Below are 23,030 nucleotides of genomic sequence, written 5' to 3' on the forward strand. Positions count from 1 at the left end.
AGGTTGTAGCTTACAGCTCCGGAGTCTGATTAATCTATCTTGGTGTGTGTTCAATAAACCAGCTCTATTTAACTGAGATAGGGGTTTGAGTGGTTTGGGCAGCAGTTCCCAGACCCTAACAGGATAAATGAAGTGGTTCTAACAGTGACAGGGAAATGCTGAAAGCAAAAGGAATGGTTAATTTTGACCTCTTGGGATCGAGTCTGGAGAACTGCTAGTATTCTGCCAGCTTAGGAAGCAGGAGGGAGAACAAGTCTAGCAGAGGTACCCATTCCATTCCCAGTTTGCTCAGTAGCTGGTGATTGGAAGACACTCTGCAACATCACTCAAGGAAAAAAAAAAAGAAAAAAGAAAAAGGAATGGTTAATTTTGATAGGTGTTTTAATAAAGGAGGCTGGTGCGATTGTAAAAGAGGCTTTAATATTAGGGGGAGGGATTTCCTGTATTGGAGAAAAGAGGGGAAAAAACCGCACCTCTGACATAATAAGGGAAATAGTTGGGATGAAACATTTAGTTTAAGTTCCACGTTTTTGTGAGTTTTAGACTGACCTTGAATCCCTGATCTTCTTGTCTCCACCTCCCAAGTGCTGATTGTGGAGCTACACCGTCATCTCTGGCTCTCGTTCTTAGATTCTTTCACTGTATCACTAAGCTGTCCTTGAACTAATCCTTCTAGGTGGCTGAAACTACCACCACACTGGCTCCAAACATTTCTTTTCTTTTAAAGATTTATTATATATAAGTACACTATAGCTGTCTTCAGACACACCACACCAGATCTTATTACAGATGGGATTTGAACTCAGGACCTCTGGAAGGAGTCAGTGCTCTTAACCATTGAACCATCTGTCCTTTTTTTTTTTTTTTTGTTAAGATTTATTTATGTTTATGAGTGCTCTATTTGCATGAACTCCCGATGGTCAAAAGAGGGCATTAGTTCCCATTACCGTGTGGTTACTGTGGTTACTGTGGTTACTGTGGTTACTGTGGTTACTGTGGTTACTGTGGTTACTGGGAATTGAACTCAGGGCCTCTGGAAGAGCAGCCAGTACTCTTAACCACTGAGTCATCTCTCCAGCAATATTTCTTTTACAAAGAACTTATGAGCCTATTCTGGTCATACAGCCTATAATCTCCTCAGAGAGAAAGAAGGTTCAGGAGTTTCAGGTCACCCTTGGCCAAACAGCAAATTCAAGACCCAAAAAGGTGCTATAAAACACAGCACCTGTCTCAAAATAACAGAAACCAAAACAAGAAGACAAAGCAAAAACTCATAAAAAGCTCATATTGAAGGCAATGCTAATCATTGACTAGGTAGGATAAATTAAGTGGTTCTGGAATGTTATGTATTGTTTTTGTTTTTTCCTTTCTCATGAAGCTCCTGAGTCTTTCCTCCCTTTAGTTAGTTTGAAGGTCAGGATCAACAGGCCTGCTTGAAGAATATCTTAAAAGAAAGTTATAAAAAAAAAAAAAAACCCTTAAACAACAGAGACTCTCTTGTGCTACAAAATCTTTTTAGTTGAGACATGGCCACTAGGGTAGGGGCTTTTGCCCCTACTTCTTTTTCATCACCACAGTGCACTAAATAAAAAATTGTTTGCATCAAAAGTGAAGTTGAATGAAGGGATACAGAAATGTGCAGGTTTCTACTTTGTTGTTTTTCTTTTCTTTTTTTTTTTTTTCCGTTTTTCTTTTTTTCAGAGCTGGGAACCAAACTCAGGTCCTTGCGCCTGCTAGGCAAGCACTCTACCACTAAGCTAAATCCCCAACCTCCTTTGTTGTTTTTTTTTAATGTAACCCAGGCTGCTTTAAACTCATGAAGATGCTCCTACCTCCTGACTGCTGTGGTTATGTCACCACCACACTTTCTCTCTCTCTCTCTCTCTCTCTCTCTCTCTCTCTCTCTCTCTCTCTGTGTGTGTGTGTGTGTGTTTGAGTGTTTTACTTGCATGGATGTATGTGTACCACATGTGCAGTTACCCAAAAGAGGGAACTGGGTCCCTGGAACTGGAATGTCAGACAACCCCCTAGCTTTACCCCCCCCCCCCCTTCTTTTTCATTCTTTATATTTTGCCTGTTTTCCCTTGTCAATCTTCTTGTCTTAGAACAAGGTGAGGATTTTTGTTTTCTTCAGTGAATATACCCAGATCCTAAAACAGTGCCTGCCACATAGATGAATTCTATTTACTCCACCAGTACTGAGCTATTGACTGCCTGGCTGATTGAATTAGGGAAAGCAAAAGCTTTCATTAATTGAGCCACATATGCCCACCAAGTTCTTTAACAGTAAGGACAGTTCTAGACATTAGAATAAAAAAATGGAAAAAAGACTCTTGAATTGGAGCCTTTTTTATTTTTTTCCTTACTTTGTAGTTCTGGCTAGTCCGAAACTCACTATGAAGAGCAAGTTAGCTCAAACTCAAACCCACAGAGATCCCACCCTGATTCTGCACCCGGATTGCTAGAGTTAAAGGCATATGCGCCACTCCATCCAGCTTGTGGCTACTTTTAAAATGTACATCTTTGCTTGGTAAGATTAGGGAGACTGAAATTTTTACAAGTTATGAGCCAAGTGACTGTGTGCTCCAGCGGTCTCCCATCCTTTCCCAACCTCGCCCCGCCCCGCCCCACTCCACCCACCCCACGTGAAACACTAGGATCCGGATGCGCTGCCACTATAGAAGGGAAACAGGCCAGATCTGGTGACGCACATCTGTAATTCCCGCTAGGTGATAGAAGCGGAAAGGTCGCTGCAAATTTAAGGCCAGTGTGCTCCTTGCGGCCAGTTCTAGGCAAAAGATCCGTGGTGGGGTAGCCAGCTGGTGGGTGCTAGGGGAGGAGCCAGTGCTGCTCCCTGACGTCACAGGCTCTCTCCCGTGAGCACTTGCGCCCGGAGTTCGCGCGTTCTTCAGGGTAGGGGTTTGGCTCATCATGGCTGCTTGCCGAGCACAACCACCTACCTCCGTGAGTGCTGTTTGTGTGATTCTCGTGGGTTTTTTGTTTTGTTTTTCCTCCTTGTCCTGCATCTCTTTTCTTCCTGTACTCCTTCCACCCGTTGTCTGTGGTCTCGGCCTGGGGAGTGGCGGCTTTTCCGGCCCTTTGTTCCAGGGCCGACCCAGCCTGGAATTCGTCTCCGCCCACTGTCCAAGGTTTACGCTCTGTTGGAGATTAGCTCTGCTGGTTGTTATGGTTACTGGGGCCCTCTGATTTAGCTGGATGGGAAAAGGAGAAACGCCCCAGTCCTTGGGTGCATACCCCCGTTAGCTAGGCGGGAAAGCATCAGAAAACCGTACTAGGCAGCAGAGCCATGTTGATAAGCAAGAGTTAGAGCAAACATCGTTTGGAAAACTAAATTCCATTGGGTGGAGGTGGAGGGATCAGAAGGAATAGTGAACTGTCTTGACTTGCAACACTTTCTTGGTAGTTGTTAGTGGTCTTTTTATGACAGCGTCACGTTAACATCACATAAGTCACAGCACTACTATGCCTGTCTTGCACTTGTTGGCCCTTTTTGGACAGAGGAGTGATTGGATGCGATTTGGGTTTTACTTTACTGAAGTGTACTGTGGACAGTTGAACTGAAAGACTGTGGTTGAAAGCAGAACCTATGGTGCTTCATCCACAGCAGCAGAATTGAGGTACCAGAGATAAAGAAAAAGGGCCAGGCACAGTGATTTACAACTTTAATCCCAGCACTCAGAGTAGAGGCAGGCAGATCTCTTGTGAGTTTGACACCAGTCTTCATAGTGAGTTCCACGATGGCAGGGCTGAGTACAGAAACCCCATCTTGAAGAACAAACAAACCAAAAAAGAGTAAGACATTAGAATATAAAGGGGTGGATATTGTAAAAGACAAGGAGCTAGTTACAAAGTAGTCAAGGATTCAAGCTAACTGTTTGCTCAGTGAACATAGGTTTAGTGCTGGAGTGGTAGTAAGGGGACATATGTGCTGTTTGGCCTGTGTTGGGCAGAGTGATAGGACCAGATCTCAGGAGAGAAAACTCAGCTAAAGTAGAGATCCTTGGACAACAGTCATCTTTCAAAGGCTGTTCAAGGTAGGCAGTTCAGCCAGGCATGGTGGTCTAAACCTTTAATCCCAGCAGGCCTAGCAAGTTATAGGGGAGCAGGACTCCGTAGTGAGACCCTGTTTTAGAAACAACAGCAGCAACAAAGGTAGGCAATTCAAGTATTTGAGGGTAAAGTGTATAGTGTTAAGTTACATTATACAAAATTAATCTTGGGGCTTATTCAAAATACAGACCTGTTCCATTTGATTGAATAAATGCCCTTAGTCTATCCTTTTCCTTTGAACAAACAACAGGAAAAGGCAGTCTTCCCTATGTAACTGAGGCTGCCCTCAAAATGCACTGTGCAGCCCACAATGGCCTCGAATTTGATATTCTTGCTTATGTATCTATTGCTGGGATAAAGACACAGACACAGGGTTGGGGATTTAGCTCAGTGGTAGAGCACTTGCCTAGCAAGCCAAGGCCCTGGGTTCGGTCCCCAGCTCCGAGAGAAAAAAAAAAAAAAGACACAGACACAGACACACACACACACAGACACACACACACACACACACACACACGCACGCACACACACGCACGCACACACACACAACCAATCCCAACCCAGCCACAGGAGATTGAATTCAGAACCTCATGCATGCTGGTTAAATGCTCTGCCACTAAACCACATGTCCTAGTATTATGTGTGTGTCTATGATGTTTATCATGTCCTAGTATTATGTGTGTGCCTATGATGTTTATGTGTAGGGTATGTGCTACAGCTAACATGTTGAGTTCACAGGACAATTTTGTGGAGTCATTTCTCTTTTTCATCTTTATGTGGGTTTCAGAGAGAAAACTTGGGTAATCAGGTTTTTGCTGTAAGTGTCTGTACCTGTTAAGCCATCTCATTGGCTTGTTTATTATTTATTTATTTATTTATTTATTTATTTATTTATTTATTTATTTATTTATTTTTGTTCTTAAATGAGCTTCTTCAAAAGGTCTGTTCCAGCCTTTCAGTTGGCTCTTTGTGAGTTAGGACTGCTTCCTCATTACCATCAGAGTCCTGTCCTTGGAGATCCAAGTCCTCTGTCAGGACCTATGTTGTCATTGCTTCTGAACCAGGAACCTCCTGAGCTCAGCTCTGGGGTTTCTCTAAGAAACCTCCTCCTGGTCTTTTTTGGGGGGTTGGGGGGATTATCAGGAGAGGAGCAGGGTCTTTCCACAAGCCCTCGCTTCCTGCAACTCACTATGCAGACCAGGCCAGCCATGAACTCACAGCAGTCTGCCTGCTTCTACCTCCTGAGTAATGGGGTGAAAAATGAGTGATATCTGCCTGTTCCCATCCCCCTCTTAAACCAAACCAAATTTGATTTCACTTTGAGAAACAAAGGTTGTCAAGTAATGGACAGAGCATCAGAGGACTAGTAACCAAAACAAAACTAACCTGAAAGAAAACAATTCGGAGCCTGGGTCCTGCCTTAGAGTCTGTGTGATATATCTTCACATGGTAGACACTGTATGCACAGGGTGCAGATATACATGCAGGCAAAACATCCATAACACGTTATAAAAAAGAAAGAAAAAGAAAGATACAGAGAGATTCCTCTGTCAGCCTTTCTCTGGCCATAGCAAGTCAACTGCCATTCTGACCCTAGGAGCTTCCACAGTATCTGGCGCACATGGCTAATCCATTACTGGAGAAAACTGAGTTTCCTTTTCCCAACACACATCTCTCTCTCTCTTTTTCTTTTCTTTTCTTTTTTTTTTTTTTTAAAGATTTATTTCATGTATGTGAGTACACTGTCGCTGTCTTCAGACACGTCAGAAGAGGGCATCAGATCTCATTACAGATGGTTGTGAGCCACCATGTGGTTGCTGGGAATTGAACTCAGGACCTTTAGAAGAGCAGTCGGTGCCCTTAACCACTGAGCCACACATCTTTCACACATTTTTTTTTCCGGAGCTGGGGACCGAACCCAGGCCCTTGCGCTTGCTAGGCAAGCGCTCTACCACTGAGCTAAATCCCCAACCCTCCCAACACACATTTTAAGCATGAGACTTGGTGCCCACCTCCCCTTCTCGCTGGAGCTTTGTCTGGCTTGAAATAGTGTAGGTCTTGTACATGCTGTCACAGTCTCAAATCTTATGAGCACCCGCCTTTAAAAAAAAAAAGATTTATTTTACCTATGTGCTTTGTCCACATATGTGTGCCATGTGTGCCTGGAGCTTGTAAAGGTCAAAATGAGTGTAGGATATTCTGGAACTGGAGTTATAGATGTTTGTGATCTGCCATGTATGTGGTGCTAGAACTTGAACCTGGGTCCTCTGTAAAAACCCTTCACTGCCATCTCTATTCCTAGTACTGTGGTTTTGGTTGTCCCCCACCACCTTTGTTGTTGTTACTTTCTGTGTCTTTTGCTGGCACCACACTCAAGATCCTCCAATCCAGTCTCACTGTTGAATCACATACTATGCCCTACTTTTTTTTTTACGATTTACTTTTTTTTTTTTTTTAAGATTTATTCATTTATTATATATAAGTACACTGTAGCTGTCTTCAGATATACCAGAAGAGGGCATCTGATCTCTTTACAGATGGTTGTGAGCCACCATGTGGTTGCTGGGAATTGAACTCAGGACCTCTGGAAGAGTAGTCGGGTGCTTTTAACCTCTGAGCCATCTCTCCAGCCCCAAGATTTACTTTTTGATGTGTGGGTACACTGTAGCTGTCTTCAGACACACCGGAAGAGAGCATGAGATCCTATTATAGATGGTTGTGACCATCATGTGGTTGCAGGGAATTGAACTCAGAACTTCTGAAAGTCACTGTTCTTACTCCCTGAGCCATGGCTCTGTTCCACATCTGACACACACACACACCCCAAATAAAAATAAAAAAACAAAACAATTTTTTTTCTTTTTTTCGGAGCTGGGGACTGAACCCAGGGCCTTGCACTCGCTAGGCAAGCACTCTACCGCTGAGCTAAATCCCCAACCCCAAAACAAATTTTTAAAGGAATTTTTTTTTTCAAGACAAGAGTTTCTCTGGCTGACCTGGAACTTGTTCTATAGACCAGGCTTTCCTACAACTCAGAGATCTGCCTACCTCTGCCTCCCAAGTGCTAGGATTAAAGGCGTGGATTTTTTTTTTCCTCTTCTTTTTTTAGGAGCTGGGGACCGAACCCAGGGCCTAGAGCTTGCTAGGCAAGCACTCTACCACTGAGCTAAATCCCCAACCCCCAAGGCGTGGATTTTTTAAAGCAATTCTTCCATCTTTACTTTTCTGCTTCCAGACTTAGAACCAGAATCAATATAAGATGAGATAACCCTAACCATGGGGCCAGTGCTATGTAATGGATTAGCCATGTGCGCCAGATACTGTGGAAGCTCCTAGGGTCAGAATGGCAGTTGACTTGCTATGGCCAGAGAAAGGCTGACAGAGGAATCTCTATCTTTCTTTTTCTTTCTTTTTTATAACGTGTTATGGATGTTTTGCCTGCATGTATATCTGCACCCTGTGCATACAGTGTCTACCATGTGCATGTAGTGTCCACAGAGGCCAGAAGAGGGTGTCAGATCACCTGGGTCTCGAGTTACAAACAGTTGTGAGCCACCATGTGGGTGCTGGGAATTGGAATTTGGTCCTCTAGAAAATTTAACTGCTGAGCCATCACTCCAGCCCTCAGGAGTCCAAATTTTAAGTGGACATTTTAAGGATCAGTACTGGTTTGTTGGAGGGGACAATATTAGGCTAAATGGCTCCTGTTTAACTATGGCTGGACTCGCTGTGGCAAGCCCTCCTCTCCATGGAGTCTGCCTTCAGCCTCCGACTGACTTTTAAAACTTTTTTGGGTTCGAGACATTTATCCTTCGATTGTCTGGATTGATTGATTGATTGTGTCTACTTTATCCTCTGAAAGTCTTTTGATGGGCAGGATACTGTTAAGATGTTTCACTAGTTTCGTTTTCCTCAGGAGGAAGCCTGGCTTGAGGCTGCCCAGGCCTTCATCCAAGAGACCCTTTGTCCAGTGGACGAGGAGCCTAATGAACAGGTGACTCGCTCAGTAATTGACTGTGTGAAGGAGACATGGCTGTCCCAGGGGGAGAACCAGGACTTAACCTTGCCCCTCAGCTACAGGTACGGCGGCAAGGTGGGGCTTGGTGGGTGTGGGGAAGGTTGGAGGAGTGAGTGGAGAAGGTGGATGCCCGTACCCTCTTCTGCAGAATTTCCTAGTCTCCATTCAGCTTCGTTCACAAAGTCCTTCTGTCGTGGCTTGAGTCGTGTTTATAGAGAGGAGGGGAGAGGAGGAAGGTGACTTAGCTGATATGACGTGTACAGGCAGTGCTCTGTATGCCTTGTTCTTGCTGCCTGCCTTAAAACTTAGTGCTTTGCTGTATTTCTTTGTTCCTTTTTGTAAGATGTGATGGAAGGGCGTTAGCGAGATCTCCTAATAACTGTTTTGTTGATCCTCCTTTATCACTTCAGAGGTAGTCACCAGCTGAAGGAAATGCTGGTCCCTCAGTCTCAGTTCTCAGTGACATCTTACCGTCTATTCATATAACTGCATTTTTAAAAGTTATGGAATTAAATTTCTTTATATGGGTATAAATATATATTTATATAGAGATGTTGGAGGCCAAATGAGGGCATCGGATTCCTTCAGGTTGTAGTTACAGACAGTGTGAGCCACTATGTGGATGCTGAGAATTCAACCTTGGTCTTCTGGAAGAGCAAACAGTGCTCTTTTGTTTGTTTGCTTTGTTTTGGTTTTTTGAGACAGGGTTTGGGTTTCTCTGGGTAGCTCTGGTTGCCCTAGAACGCCCTCTGTAGACCAGGCTAACCACCTGAACTCAGTTCCACCTCTCTGCCTCCCAAGCTGAGGTTAAAAGTGCACACCATTGCCTCTTAATTAGCTGTGGAGCCATTGTTCCAGCCTGTGTGTGGAGGGTTTTTTTTGTTTGTTTGTTTGTTTGTTTGTTTGTTTGTTTGTTTCCTTTATCTGCATTTATTTTATGCTGAATTTATTCCCATGCCATGAGTTTTTGTTTCTTCAGTTTCTTCTGGGATATCTTTTTCTTCTGTGCAACCAACCTCCTCTTCTGGCTTTGGAACAATCTGTTCCTTCTCAGTGAAGATCATCTAAGTGTGGCAGGGGGAGCTCATGGATGGGTTAATCCATCCATGAACTCTGTAGCATCTTAGGTGCCTGTTCACCTGGATGTGTTCAATGACTGGAGAATCTACATCCAAACCATTTTTATACATATACACTGTAGCTGTCAGAACAGGACATAGGATCTTGTTATAGATGACTGTGAGCCACCGTGTGGTTGCTGGGATTTGAACTCAGGACCTCTGGAAGAGCAGTTGGTGCTCTTAACTACTGAGCCACATCTCCAGCCCCTTGTGGAGTCTTTAGTGTTCTGTGTGGACACTTATTTCCTCAGACTGCTCCTGAAGTCTCCTTCATGTCTCTTGGTCTTTTGTTGTCGAGATATTCATCAAAGGCTTTGTGTTTCCCTTAGAGACATTGCCTGGCCTTTAGACCCAGACCCTATCCTTAATTTCCTAGGCAGGCATCTCCTAGCCCAGCTCTTCTTCAGCCCCTCTTTAGGTGCTTGGTGCTGTGTCTAGGTTGAGTCTTTCTCACCATAACTGATGTGCAGAACTACTTTCTTCACTTTGCAGCTTTGTCTCAGTACAGAATCTGAAGACGAATCAGCATCTCCCATGCTGCAGCCACCTGTCCTGGAGTGACAATGCTTACCAGGCTTGGACCCGAGGAGCTGGGCCAGGAGGCAGTGTCCTGCCCCGGGAACAGCTGTTACTTTTAGGGACACTAGTAGACCTATTAGGAGATTTGGAACAAGAGTCTAGGAGTGGAGGCCTGTATGTGAGAGATAACACTGGAACCTTGGACTGTGAGGTGAGTAGAATGGGGACCATCTGCCTCCCGTGTGAACAGGAGCTGTAAAAGTTAGGTGCTCAGGTCCTGGCTAACCTGTGGCTTTGATCTCTTCTAGCTTATAGATCTAGACCTTTCTTGGTTGGGCCATCTCTTCCTGTTCCCCAGTTGGAGTTACCTCCCTCCCGCCAAGAGGAATTCCTTGGGGGCAGGGCACTTGGAGCTGTGGGGTACACCTGTGCCAGTATTTCCTTTGACTGTCAGTCCTGGCCCCCTCACGCCTATCCCTGTCCTCTACCCAGAAAAGGCGTCCTACCTGCTCAGATACAGGTAATTTTCCACTCTTAGGAAAGGAAGGAACACTGGGAAATTTAGAGGATGATGGTATTTTCCATGGAGGAAGACATTTTGGTAGTAATATACATGATAGATGGAACAAGGGAACACTAGAGTTTGAAATATCAAGAAAGTTGTGAGGAAAGCTTGGAGCTGGTTGTGGCTTACTCTATAATCCCAGCATTCAGGACATTGAAGCAGGAAGGCTGTGGAGCCTATGTAGTGAGTTCCAGGGGAAGCATTCATACACATAAAATAAGATTTCTTTTCAAGATATGGTTCCTCTGTGTAGTACTGGCTGTCCTAGAACTCACTCTGTACAACAGACTGGGCTTGAACTCAAATTCATCCACCTCTGCCTCCCAGGTGCTAGGATTAAAGACATGCACCACAATGCCTGGCTTGATAATTTTTTTTCTTTTCTTTTCTTTTTTTTCGGAACTGGGGACCGAACCCAGGGCCTTGCGCTTGCTAGGCAAGCGCTCTACCACTGAGCTAAATCCTCAACCCTTCCAATAATTTTTTTTTTTAAAGAAACCAAATTGCTTTCGTATACCTGTGTGTACCTACATGCATATGGCTAACCTTAAGTGTCATTCCTCGGACAATAGGAGAAATAGGCCCTCTTTGACCTCACTAGTCACATAGCCCCACCTGTCTCATCTCCCACCACAGGGATCATGCTACCACACTGGCTGTTTAAAAAGTTGGTTCTAGCAGTAGAGCTTGTATTTAGAAGTCAGACAAGCACTCTCTCCCAGTCCCCAAGAGGATTCTTTGTGTGTGTGTTTATGAAAATCCCATCATAGCACACAGACACACAGAGGTCAGAGAACAATCGAGGGATGGTTCTCTCCTTCTGTGGTTCCCAGGATCAAATCCAGTCCTCATCCTTGGCAGAAAACATCTTTCCCACCAAAGCTGCCTTTGCCTGCTAAGGACGTATACCATGTGTGAGGTCAAGATGGGTTGGACAGTTTTTAGATAATAGCTTAGAATTATTGATAATTTACACTGCTACAAGATTGTTCTTTACAGTGGAAGGGAAGATTTGTAGAAAAGGAAAGAATCAAAATGTCTTTTTTTCTTCTTTCCTTAGAAAGAAATGCAAAATAAAGGAGCTAAATCTTGCTGGAAAACTGGTCCATCTGAGTGCCCTGATGGTAACTCAGAACAAAAGGTACTTCATCATGACACTTGGTGAATTAGCCCAAGCTGGCAGCCAGGTGTCCGTCATTGTCCAGGTGAGGACCAGGGTAAAGTGGGGCATATGGGAGTAGAGGGGTACAACCAAGAGAACACAGGGAGAGGTAAGCCGGACACAGGAGGACAGATTTCAAGTTTCTTATGTGTGTATCTGGATTAATACATAAAATATGGAAGTAAAAACTGGAGGAAGGAAACAGTCTAAAGGCAGGCAAAGAGGATGATGGGAGAAAAGACAAAGCTAAGGAGATGGCTTAGGAAAGCCCTTTCCCTATGCACATGAGAGCCTGGCCTTGATCCTTATGGAAAAGCCTGGCACAGGAGCATGGCTTGTAACCTCAGTGACAGTGCAATGGAAGACACAGAGCCCTGGAAATGATATCTACAATTGATTTTGACATCCACGTGAATGGGCATAGGGCATCTGCCCACATGTGCACCTGCACACACACACTAGAAAGATGGATGCTGGGGTGGTGGCTCATGCTTTTAATCCTTACACTAGGGAGGCAGAGAGGCAGGCCAAGGACAACTTAATGTATGTACATAGCAAGTTCCAGGCCAGCCAAGTCTATGTAGTAAGACCTTGTCTCAGGGAGAGGGAGGGAGAGACAAGAGGAGGGGTGGTAGCTTTGCTCTTCCAGAGGACCCAGGTTTGGTTCCCAGAAGCCACATGACACCTCACAAGTGTTTATACTTGCAGTTCCAAAGGATCCAACTTGAGCACTGCATGCAAGTGGTACATAGATGTCCACGCATGCAAAACATCCATCTACACAGAGTTTAAATAAATACATTTAGAAAAAGAAAGACAAGTTCTGGGAGGTAGTAGCACACCATTAATGCTAGCACTCAGGAGGCAGAGGCAGGTAGAGCCAGCCTGATCTACAAAATGAGCTTCAGGACAGCCAAGGCTACTTGGAAAACCAAAAACAGCAAACCAAAACAACACCCCCATCCCCAAAAATCCCCTGAAATCCACAAAAAGGAAAGAAAGGACATGATCACATGTCTCTGTATTACTGCTTGGGTTTTTGTCTTCCCATGATCTGAAACATGGTAAAGAGGAGTGAATAACCTGTGATGTAACATCCGCCTCAATACTGGAGTCATGTCCTCAGCTCATATGAATGAAATAAATGGTTGGCTTGTATGCTCTGGTGTGAGAGAGAACATGTTGAACATGATTTTCTTGATGGGATATTTATTATTTGGAAAGAAATTTCAGGGATGGTTTGTATCTTTATGAAAGGTTTATGAAATATGTAGCATTCCCTGTTAATGCGGAGAGATCCTTAAAGTTCAGTAGCTTATAACACTAAGAGTTCAACACTAATTGTGGCTCCATAGTGAGTCTAAAGCCAGCCTGGGCAATTGGAGACCTTGTGTGAAACAGAGTCAAACAAAACAATAACAAAAGCCAACCGAACAAACAGAAGACAAAGAATAAGGAAAGTCATGAGGTCTTTGGAGTCAAATTGTTGTGGGAAGGGCCTTTAACAGACAGGCAGCATTATGGGTAGTGGGTGAGGTCTCTTGTATAATGTTACCTCCCTCTGCCTAAGCCAGATTCCTGCTCAGATGGTGTGGCACCGAGTCCTCCGGCCTGGTAGGGCCTATGTGCTGACAAAATTGCGAATAACCAAGACCCGGGGTCACCGTTCCTGTATTTGGACAACCATTCCATCTTCAACTCTGATGCCACTGAGACCAGGCTATGTGCAAGAGCTGGAGCTGGACGTAGCGTTTGCAGACGCTGGCCATAAACCGCTGCCCGAGCCCACCAGCTCCAGAGACAGCAGAGGCCAAGAGGGGCTTGTCCGAGGTTCCAAAGTCTTGCATTATTTGGTGAGTGAGAGGTACTGATCTAGAGGTCGTGACACTTACACTGTGAGCCTCTGAAGGAGGAGGAAATAGTGGCCAACCGGACCTCTGTCCCCTGTGCAGGGAACAGTCACTGACGTGTTGAACGAGTCTGCCAGCCTCTACATTCTTGATGGGCAGCTGATTCTCTGCCTTGCATACCAGAAGATCCATGGCCTCAGGCGGGTTATTCGACCAGGGGTCTGTCTGGAGGTATGTCAGATATCAGACGTAGAGATGAGAAGACCCTCAGTTTATGGGAGATGGGTGACCTCGGAGAGAATGAGTTTTGATGGAAAATGAGATAGGCAACATTGGGGGACATGAATTTCTCTTGGAACCTGGGGTGGAGAAACAGTAGCCATCTCTACAGGAGTTAAGCTGGGGGTCTCACCTCTACCCTTGTTGTTTTTGGATTATTTTGTTTTGTCTTGTTCAAGAGATGGTTTTTCTGAAGTTTAGTTGTTATGAGCCAGTCATAGTGGGTAGTAGGAACTGAACTTGAGTCCTATGTAAGAGTAGTACTTTTCTTTTAACTGCTGAGCCATCTCTCCAGCCCTTAGGTAGTTTTTTTGGTCTTATTTGTTTTGAGACAGGGTCTCACTATGAAGCCTTGGCTGATCTGAAATTTGCTATATAAACTAAGCTGGCCTAAACCTCCAACCCCCTGTCTCTGATTTGGAGCACTGCAGTCACAAGCATTGCTTTTTTACATCTTAGTAGCTCAAGCTGGCCTCAAGCCTCTGTGTAGCCAAAGATGGCCCTTTATCTTCGAGTCCTCCTGCCTCTGTCTCCCAAGTGCTGGGATTCACAGGCATGTGTGGCCATAAAATTTTAGAAATGGTTCTCTTTTACCCCGCACTAGGTCCGGCACCGCAGTGCCCCAAGATGTCTGGTGGACATCTTCATCTCAGTCAGCAAAGCCTCTCACCAGCTTAGCTCTATCCCATATCACACTGCTGATGGCTTCTCTCTGAGCCTGGCAACAATCTGGCTACCCGTCTAGTTCCCAAGGGAGGTTGCCATCATGCCAGAAATATACATCTCAATTCTGTGACGGCCCAGTGTCTCCACCACCACAAATTCTCTTAAACTTAAATCACCATATGAAAGAACACACAACACAATAACCTCTATCTAATTGATGGTATATAATTTTCTCATCTAGACACACACACACACACACACAAATCTGTACACATCCATCCCATAAGAATATTCATAACAACCTGTAAATGTGCAGAGAGGAATCTTTTTTTTTTTTTTTTTCAGAGCTGGGGACCGAACCCAGGGCCTTGCGCTTCTTAGGCAAGCGCTCTACCGCTGAGCTAAATCCCCAACCCCTGCAGAGAGGAATCTTAACATCAGCCTCCATGTTCCCTCTGATGCTTCCTCCGCCTCCTCCCATCTCTTCTTTCTAAAACTTTTTTCCCCGCCCATCCTTCTCATCTCCAATGACAGGCCTTGTTCTATCTTGTACCTGTATGACATCCTACAGGTGTGTACTACACACACTGTTTACCTCTGCTTTTCTGTTTTCCCTGCAGCTCCGTGATGTTCATCTCCTCCAGGGCCTGGGTGGAGGAACAACAAAACCTGTGCTGGCCCTTTGTCTCCATGGCACTGTTCGCCTGCAAGGCTTTTCTTGTCTTAAGCCTCAGAACTTGCCGTCCTACAAAGTTCATGGTGCCTCCTTGTATGAGCAATTGGTGTGGAAATGTCAGTTAGGACTTCCCTTATACTTATGGGCTACCAAGGCCCTGGAGGAGCTGGTCTACAAGTGAGGAGGATGGAGATTGAGGATCGGGGGTGGAGATGGGTGGGAGGATGTTAATTTCTCTGTAGAGGAAGCAAGATCCTGGAAGAGACAGATCTTGGGGAAATGACTGTATTTCTCCCCCTGGCCAAGGCTCTGTCCCCATGTGTTGAGATGTCAACAGTTCCTGAAGCACTCCTCTCCTGGGAAGCCCAGCTTGGGACTGCAGCTCCTGGCTCCCTCCTGGGATGTTCTTATTCCACCTGGCAGCCCCATTCGGCATGCACACAGTGAGATCCTGGAAGAACCACATAACTGTCCCCTTCAGAAGGTATGAGGATGTGGGGACGCTTGGCATCAGAGCTAATGCCTGAGGACCCCAGGTAACGGGCGTAGTGATCATTTCTCTCTCCGTACAGTATACTCCGCTGCAGACCCCCTACACTTTCCCTACTATACTTGCCCTGGCAGAGGAAGGGCAGCACAGGGCTTGGGCTACCTTTGACCCAAGGGCCCTGCTGCCTTTCCCAGAAGCCTTTCACCTGACAAGCTGTCAACTGAATCGTCGCCTAGCCTGGTCCTGGCTCTGTCTGCCATCCAGTATGTTCCAGCCAGCCCCGGTAAGGGAATTCTAGAAGGTTTAGGGAACTACCTGTTGCCAGTTTCATCACAAATACTTATTCAGATCACATGTTTTTGTTTTTTGTTTTTGTCATTTGACTATGCTGCTTTGTGCATCTGTGCGTGCATGCGTGGGTGTTTGAGACAGGGTCTGTGTAACCCTGGCTGTCCTGGAATTTACTCTGTAGACCAGGCTGGCCATGAACTCACAAGAGATCTGCCTGCCTCTGCTTCCCAAGCACTGGGATTATTGCTTTCTAATTAGACTGCTGTATTTGTTTTTGCCCCTCATCAATTTGTTCTTTTTATAGCAACTAGAAAGAATGAAAGAAATTGTAGCTTGGGTCAGCCGTGGTAGTACATGTCTTAATCCTAATACTTAGGGGGAGAAATGAATGGATCTCTTTGAGTTGGCCAACCTGGACTACGTAGACCCTGTCTAAAACAGCGAGAACAGCAACAACTAAAACCATGCTGGGCATGGTGCTTAGCCTGTTTCAGGCTACACAGGTTATCTAGTTTCAGGCTAGCTAGGGATACACAGCAAGACCCTGCCTCAGAAACAAACAAAATAAAACAAAACAAAAGGGGGGTTGGGAGACCTGGAGAGATGACTCAGTAGTTAGGAGCACTGGCTACTCTTTCAGAGGGTCCTGAGTTCAGTTCCCAGATACCACATGGTGGCTTACAACTCTCTATAAAGGGATCGATGCCCTCTTCTGGAATACAGGTGTACATACAGACAGAGCAACTCATCCATTAAGAAAAAAAAAGTCAGTGACAGTGGTGGCCTGAGCTTGATCCCCAGAATCTGCATGGTGAGAAAAGAGAGCTGACTCCCTCAAGAAGTTGTCCTTTGACCTCCACAAAAGTGAAATGACACCCCCAATAAATGTAATAAAACAAGCCCCCAAAACGTAGCTTAGAATATAGAATTCTGTTGGGTTTTGCTTTGTTTTTGTTATGGCTTTGGTGTTTTGCTTTGCTTGTTTTGTTTAAACCTGAAGCAGTCTTGTTGTGTAGCCCAGGCTGGCCTCAAACTCCCAGAGGTTCTCCTACCTCAGCTTTCTGATCACTGGGACTACGAGTATGTATGCACCACCATGTTCAAGAGAGCAATTTAGTTCGTACTCTTAGCTGTGTAAGTGCTTGCCTTTGTTGCTGATAATGTTTAAAACAGCACACGACATATGGTAGATGCTCAGTGGACCTTTTTTATTTTTAGAGAGACAGGATCTCTCTGTGAACCATGGCTAGCCTAGAACTCATAATATAGACCAAGACAGCCTCAAACTTAGAACAGTCCTGCCTCTGTCTCCAAGTTCTGGGCTCACACCCAGTCCCTGATGTTTGTTTAATAAATATTAATAGCTTGTCCTTTATTTCCTTCAGGTTTTACTTGGGGTCCTGGTGGCTTCGTCTCATAAAGGTTGTCTGCAGCTTCGGGACGTAAGAGGTTCACTGCCCTGTATACCCTTGCCTGAGAGTTCACAGCCCCTCATTGACCCAAAGCTCATAGGTGCGGAGTTGAGAGATGGAAAGATGATGGTGGCGGGAGGAGAGCTCAGTGCAGGGAGCTGGGAGAGGAAGTGTCTCCTGGGCTTTCTTAAGGACGTCGATCAGCTACAGCTCCCAACATCATCCCTCCTACACTCCATGGCTCCTAAACACTTACCTTCCTGCTTCCTACATTCATAATCTGGAAGAACACTGGTCTTATTGGACTTACTGAGATTCGTAAAAAAGGAGCCTGGGATGGTGGGCTAGCCTTTAATCCCAGCAGAGGCCGTTGGATCTCTGTGAGTTCACCATCAACCTGATTTACATAGTAAGTTCCTGGACAGCCAGAACTATATAATAGACCCTGTCTCAAAAAAACAAACAAAAACAAACAGGCAAAAAAGCAAGCAAACAAAACAACAAGGGAAACCCTAGAGAGGAAAATGTGTTACATTTAGAAAAAAGCACGTTACACTTTTGGGGGGAAGAACAAGGCCTGAGAGCTAGGGCAGGCTTGCACGTGCAAATGGAGTATTTTCTGCTTGGAGTGGTTGCCTTGGGGCTGAGGTGATGAGGTGTGGAGGTCCACCTCAGAAGACGGCAGTGGCCTGGGATGACACAGGTCTGCCCAGTGGTCTGCTTCACTTCTTTTCCCACAGTCCTTTCCTTCTAAGATAGAAAACTCTCTTCATCTAGGCTGCCTGGTGCGGGTAGAGAAATTCCAGCTGGTAGTAGAGAGAGAAGTCAGGAGCAGCTTCCCTTCCTGGGAGGAGCTGGGCATGGCAAGCCTCATCCAGAAGAAGCAGGCCAGGTCAGTTCTCCGGAACGGTGCTTATCCTCCTGGCTCTGAGGGGAAGGAAGAACCTGGTGTGTGTGGATTTGGGATCCGAATCACCCAATTCCTATATCACTAAAGATCTGCCTCTTCCAACAGAGTCTATGTCCAGTTCTACCTGGCTGATGCCCTGATCCTGCCTGTGCCCAGACCCACTGTTGGTTTAGAACCATCTGAGACAGCCTCCTCCTGCCCAGAGGGACCCCAGGTGGGACAGAGCCGGCTGTTCTTACTGTTCTACAAGGAGGCCCTCATGAAACGTAACTTTTGTCTCCTTCCGGGAGATAGTTCACGACCTGCAGAGCCCACCCTGAGTTTCCGTGTGTCAGGAACTTGGCTTTGTGGCACACAGAAGAGGGAGGGTTCTGGATGGAGCCCACCTGAGTCTCTGGCCGCAGAGAACAAGGACCAAAAGGTAACTGGGACTCCGGGTTCCTGGGCCTGACCTCCTGTGCCCTGTGCTCACACTGCAGCTCAGTGCTGTGCTGCCTTTCCTCATAGGTCTTCTTCATCTTCCTTGGCTCTTCAGTTCAGTGGTTTCCGTTCTTGTACCCAAACCAAGTCTACCGGCTCGTGGCTCCTGACTCAGTGAGTGCTTTCCTCTTGCACATCAGAAAGCTAGTTGGATTGAAGTCTGTAGCAGGCATGCTAGTCCTGGGTCCTCTAGATCTCCTGGAAGAGGCAGAATTTAGGGGGACTGAGTCATCTGTTGGGATCCCTTTCTTCACTGCGCTCTGGGAAGAAGTCAGCATTGGAGAACTTAGGGAACTTCCTTGTGGCCTAGGCACATGCAGAGGCAATTGTCTTCATGTTTCTCAGCAGACACCAGCGTTGTTTGAGACAAACCATTCATCTGGCACACCTCACCGTCCTCTGGAATTGACTGACTATGTGTCTTGCCTCACTATCCAAGAGGACTGGACCCTGGAACTTGGGAGCTCTCAGGACATACCTAATGTACTAGAGGTCCCTAGAACACTGTCTGAGTCCTCACTGGCTCACCTGCTCAGTGACAAGTAAGTGTCATCCATTATCTCTGCTCTGTGCTGGCAGGGCTGACTGAGCACTGTGTTCTCTGCTTTACACAGTTCTTTAGTGTGATGTCAGTGTAAGGGGGGTTCTCTTCAGTCTTTCTCGTCACTGTGGAATAGTCACAAACTTTCTCCTCCTCTCCTCCTCCCCTCCACACTTTTGTTGTTGAGACAGGATCTAGTCTTTCAGCTGGTCTGGAAGTTGCTATGTATCTGAAGATGACCTTTGATTCCTGCTCTACCGCCTAAATGCTGTTGAGCATCTGTCGCTCAACCCACAATTAAAGAAAGGCTTTAGCAATAAAAGAAAACAGATAGAAAATACAAGGAAGAAGATGGCAGTGCCAAGAAGGACCTGAGTTCAGTGGGGTGCAGTCAGTGGATGAATGCAGAAACATGGTATTTCATAGACGGTTTTGTAGCTGAGTACAAAGGAAAAGCTGTTTTTCGTGTGAAGAAAAATTCTACTGGATTATGTGTAATTCTTATGAGGCTGGTTTTTATTACTGAAACTGAATATAAGCCGGGCATGGTGGTATCCATGTTTAATCCAAGCACATGGAAGGCAGAGTCAGGCAGATCTCTGAGTTTGAGGCCAGCCTAGTCAACATACGGAGTACAGGCCGTCTCACCGTCACAGAAGAAGAAGGGAAGTGACTGCAGAGGGCTGGAAACATGGCTCTGTAAGTAAGAACTGGCTGTCGTTTCAGAGGACCACAGCCAGCTCACAACTGTCTAACTCCATCTCCAGCTGATCTGACGCCCTCCTCTGGCTTCTGGGGGTCTTGGAGCACACCCGTGCACAGACAGAGGCAGGGAGCACACCCGTACACATAAATAAAAGCTGAAGACAAAGCAATTGGGTGGAGGTGGCACCTGTAATCCTAGCACACCCAGCCTAGGAGAGAACTGCCATTAGTTTTAAGACAGATCTTGTCTAAAAACTAAACAAGAGAAGGAGGATTGTGTTTAATTTTTATGAGACTGATATTTTATGTGTATGAGTGTATTCCCTGCATCTGTCTGTGCACCAAGATCCTCAGAAGCCAGAAGAGAGTGCCAGATCCTCTGGAGCTGGAGTTATAGACAGTTGTCTCAAAGGATTAAAAAAAAAAAAAAAAAAAAAAGGAGAAAAGGAAGAGGAGTTGTAGTCAAAATGACTGTTTCCAGAAACCTGCTTCTTCAGGAAGCATAGACTAAAGGGTGGTCTAGCTGGGGATGGCTCCTTCTCTATCTTGTGAGCTGATCTCTCGGTTGTGTGATTCCTCATGGATCTCTCTCTTTTTCAGCTCCCCCAATTTCTTGGTGTCTTTCTCTGCTGAGGTTTTGTCTCGGATACTGTGTGAACCACCTCTGGCCCTTCGCAGGATAAAACCTGGTAAATGCTTTCCTCTGGGGAAGAAGGTATGAGTTGACAGATGGGACCTTGTAGTCCTGGCTGATCACTGGCCACCCTTCCCTCTATCCATAGGGAATGCTGGGGCTATTAAAGCAGGTGTGAAGCTAACAGTAGCTCTAGAAATGGAGGACTGTGACTATCCCCCTCACCTGGACATATATATCGAAGATCCACACTTGCCTCCCCCAATAGGACTCCTTCCAGGAGCCCGAGTCCACTTTAGCCAGCTGGAGAAAAAGATTTCCAGGTGAAGACCTACATCATATGGCCACACCTTCTTTGCTTACTGATGTCGTCTTGAATACTCACCCCCACCTAACTGTGCCACAGGACATGTTTTCTTTGCTTTACTGTTTTTTTGTTTTGTTTTAGGACAGGGTCTCACTCTGTACTCCTGGCTATTTTGCAACCTCCCATATAGCTCAGGCTAGCCTCAAACTTACAGCCCCCCTCCTGCCTCTGCCTCTGTCTCCAGATGCTGGGAGTACTATGCTCAGCTTTGCTGTGACTTTGGTTATTAGTCTGCTGTCTGTTGTCTGCCATCTTCTCTGCTTTAATAGAGCTGGATGTGCCCCCGGGGTAGAAGAGTTAGCCCAGCCTTCGAGGCGTGATCCCAGTCTCTTCCTCCTCCTCCTTCCTCTTCCTGACTGCTCTGTCTTCATCCCCGACTCCTTCTCTCTGCAGATCCAACGTTGTTTACTGTTGCTTCCGGTCAACCACTTCTGTGCAGGTCCTGAGCTTCCCCCCAGAGACCAAAGCCAGGTCAGTGTTGAGGCTCTGATGTCTACATTTCCCAACTTCACACTGACATTTTACTCACGTGCCTGGCCTAGAATGTTTGCCACAGATGTAGTCTTCTCTGATCACAAAAGAATGCTTTTTTGAGTCAGAAGGATTTCATATGCTCCAAATAGAAAAAAATACCCATTACCCAGAAAAACTTGAGATCCTAAGCTCTTTAAGGCTTTTCTCTTTGCACGGATGTTGTTCCTGATGAATGTCTTGATATTCAAGCCCAAGAAATTCTTGGTGGCTCCTGGAGATCAGGAACCAGAGTGTGGCAAGGGCTGTGTGCTTCCAGGCGTGCGTAGAACTCACGGCTGTCCCTATCCCCATCCCTGTGCTTGTTAGGGCCAGTTAGATTTACCTTACTTTCTTTTTTTCTGATTTATTTATTTTATTTATATGAGTACACTTGACTTAGGGTTTTGAGATTGTTTTACTATTTTGTCCACGTAGCCTTCATTTTTAATTTAGGGCAGCCTAAAGCCTACTCTGGGATCTAGGTGTGTCTCCCACGCCCAGCTTCTGTGTCTGCTACTCATTGCTCTCTCTCCTCAGTGCTCCCTTGCCCCACATCTACCTGGCTGAACTTCTCCAAGGTGACCGGCCTCCCTTCCAGGCCACTACCTCTTGCCATATTGTGTATGTCCTGAGCCTTCAGATCCTGTGGGTGTGTGCCCATTGCACCAGCATCTGTCCCCAGGTATTGGGAGAGGACAGGCTGAGCTGGGTGTCAAGTGCCAGAGTGGCGCCATTGGAGGAAGGGGGGCTTTTCCAACTGTGTCTTGTTTATCCCAGGGGAAGTGTAGTCGTCAGGACCCCAGTTGTCCATCTCAGAGGGCTATAAGCCAGGCCAGCATCAGGTAGGCAACCTGTTACACTGGCTACTCCCTAGTTATACGGCTTCTGATGTCTGAGTAGCATGATTTTTGTTTCATGAAAGTTGCTTACTACTTGAATGTGGGGTATGTGGTATACCTGTAATCCAAGCATCAGGTAGAGGGTGGTGCTGAGTCAGGAGAACTGCTGTGAGTTTGAGGAACTCCATATTGATATCAGGCCAGATGGGCTACATAGCAAGACCCCATCTCGCACTCCTACCTCCCTTTTTTAAATGAAGATAAAGTGAGCTACACTGTGGAAGTGCTGTGGTCAGGGTCTGTTAGGTCTGGGGACGGATGGTCCGTGTGGGTTTGCTTGGGCAATTTTGCTTCCCTTCCCTTAGGCTCCTGGTAGAAGATGGCACCGCAGAAGCCACAGTGACCTGTAGGAATCATCATGTGGCAACAACACTAGGACTGAGTCCTAGTGAGTGGTCCAATGTCCTAGATCGTGCAAGGGGGCCAGGGAGAGTGGCCTTGCAGTTTAAAGGGCCAGGAGCCCAAACAGAGGTAAGAAGTTCTCTGATAGATGTTCACGTTCTTGGGGGTTTGGCGCGGGATTAGAAACTTGGGTTCCAATTAATCCTGAGTTTTCCTTTCTAGTCTGCAAGCAAAACCGGTGAACCCTTGACCCTGCTCCTCCAGACACTTTGTACCAGCCCCTTTGTCCTCCGACCCATTAAGCTTTCCTTTGCGCTTGAAAGGAGACCTTGTGATATTACCCCAATAGGTATGGACAAGGTGATAGGTCCTACAAAGGCATGTGGGTGGGGGCTGGACAGGGGCTTTCTAGACTGGGGAGGAAAATGGTAGATAGGAACTAAAAAACAGAACACACAGGATGTTTGCTCTTGCTATCGCAGAACCACCCCGGCTGCAGCAGTTCCAGTGTGGAGAGCT

The 23,030-nt window shown here is 46.0% G+C and overlaps 1 protein-coding gene and 1 non-coding gene across 3 annotated transcripts in view; both read left to right on the forward strand.

Moving 5' to 3' along the window:
* Positions 1-185: 185 nt before the first annotated feature.
* On the forward strand, positions 186-325 carry LOC120095420 (small nucleolar RNA SNORA7). Its single transcript, XR_015632476.1, has one exon. It is a non-coding gene; the product is annotated as a small nucleolar RNA SNORA7 (small nucleolar RNA).
* Positions 326-2,711: 2,386 nt separating this feature from the next.
* Ctc1 (CST telomere replication complex component 1) overlaps positions 2,712-23,030 on the forward strand; it is a 20,721-nt gene continuing 402 nt past the window's right edge. Inside the window, 23 exon segments of one of the 2 annotated variants that reach the window (NM_001107010.1) lie at positions 2,712-2,964; positions 7,988-8,151; positions 9,703-9,940; positions 10,038-10,249; positions 11,355-11,499; positions 13,031-13,309; positions 13,409-13,537; positions 14,872-15,104; positions 15,234-15,411; positions 15,500-15,700; positions 17,094-17,220; positions 17,898-18,012; positions 18,136-18,451; positions 18,538-18,624; positions 18,859-19,052; positions 20,357-20,445; positions 20,539-20,713; positions 21,151-21,228; positions 21,808-21,952; positions 22,048-22,112; positions 22,475-22,640; positions 22,734-22,860; positions 22,994-23,030. The exon segment at positions 22,994-23,030 is cut by the window's right edge and continues 402 nt beyond it. In NM_001107010.1, coding sequence (NP_001100480.1) covers positions 2,932-2,964; positions 7,988-8,151; positions 9,703-9,940; positions 10,038-10,249; positions 11,355-11,499; positions 13,031-13,309; positions 13,409-13,537; positions 14,872-15,104; positions 15,234-15,411; positions 15,500-15,700; positions 17,094-17,220; positions 17,898-18,012; positions 18,136-18,451; positions 18,538-18,624; positions 18,859-19,052; positions 20,357-20,445; positions 20,539-20,713; positions 21,151-21,228; positions 21,808-21,952; positions 22,048-22,112; positions 22,475-22,640; positions 22,734-22,860; positions 22,994-23,030 — 3,533 coding nt within the window. In that variant the 5' untranslated portion in view covers positions 2,712-2,931. 2 annotated transcript variants of the gene reach the window in all.

This window comes from Rattus norvegicus, chromosome 10 (genome assembly GCF_021556685.1).
Source record: "Rattus norvegicus strain SHRSP/BbbUtx chromosome 10, alternate assembly SHRSP_T2T, whole genome shotgun sequence".
NCBI lineage: Eukaryota > Metazoa > Chordata > Mammalia > Rodentia > Muridae > Rattus > Rattus norvegicus.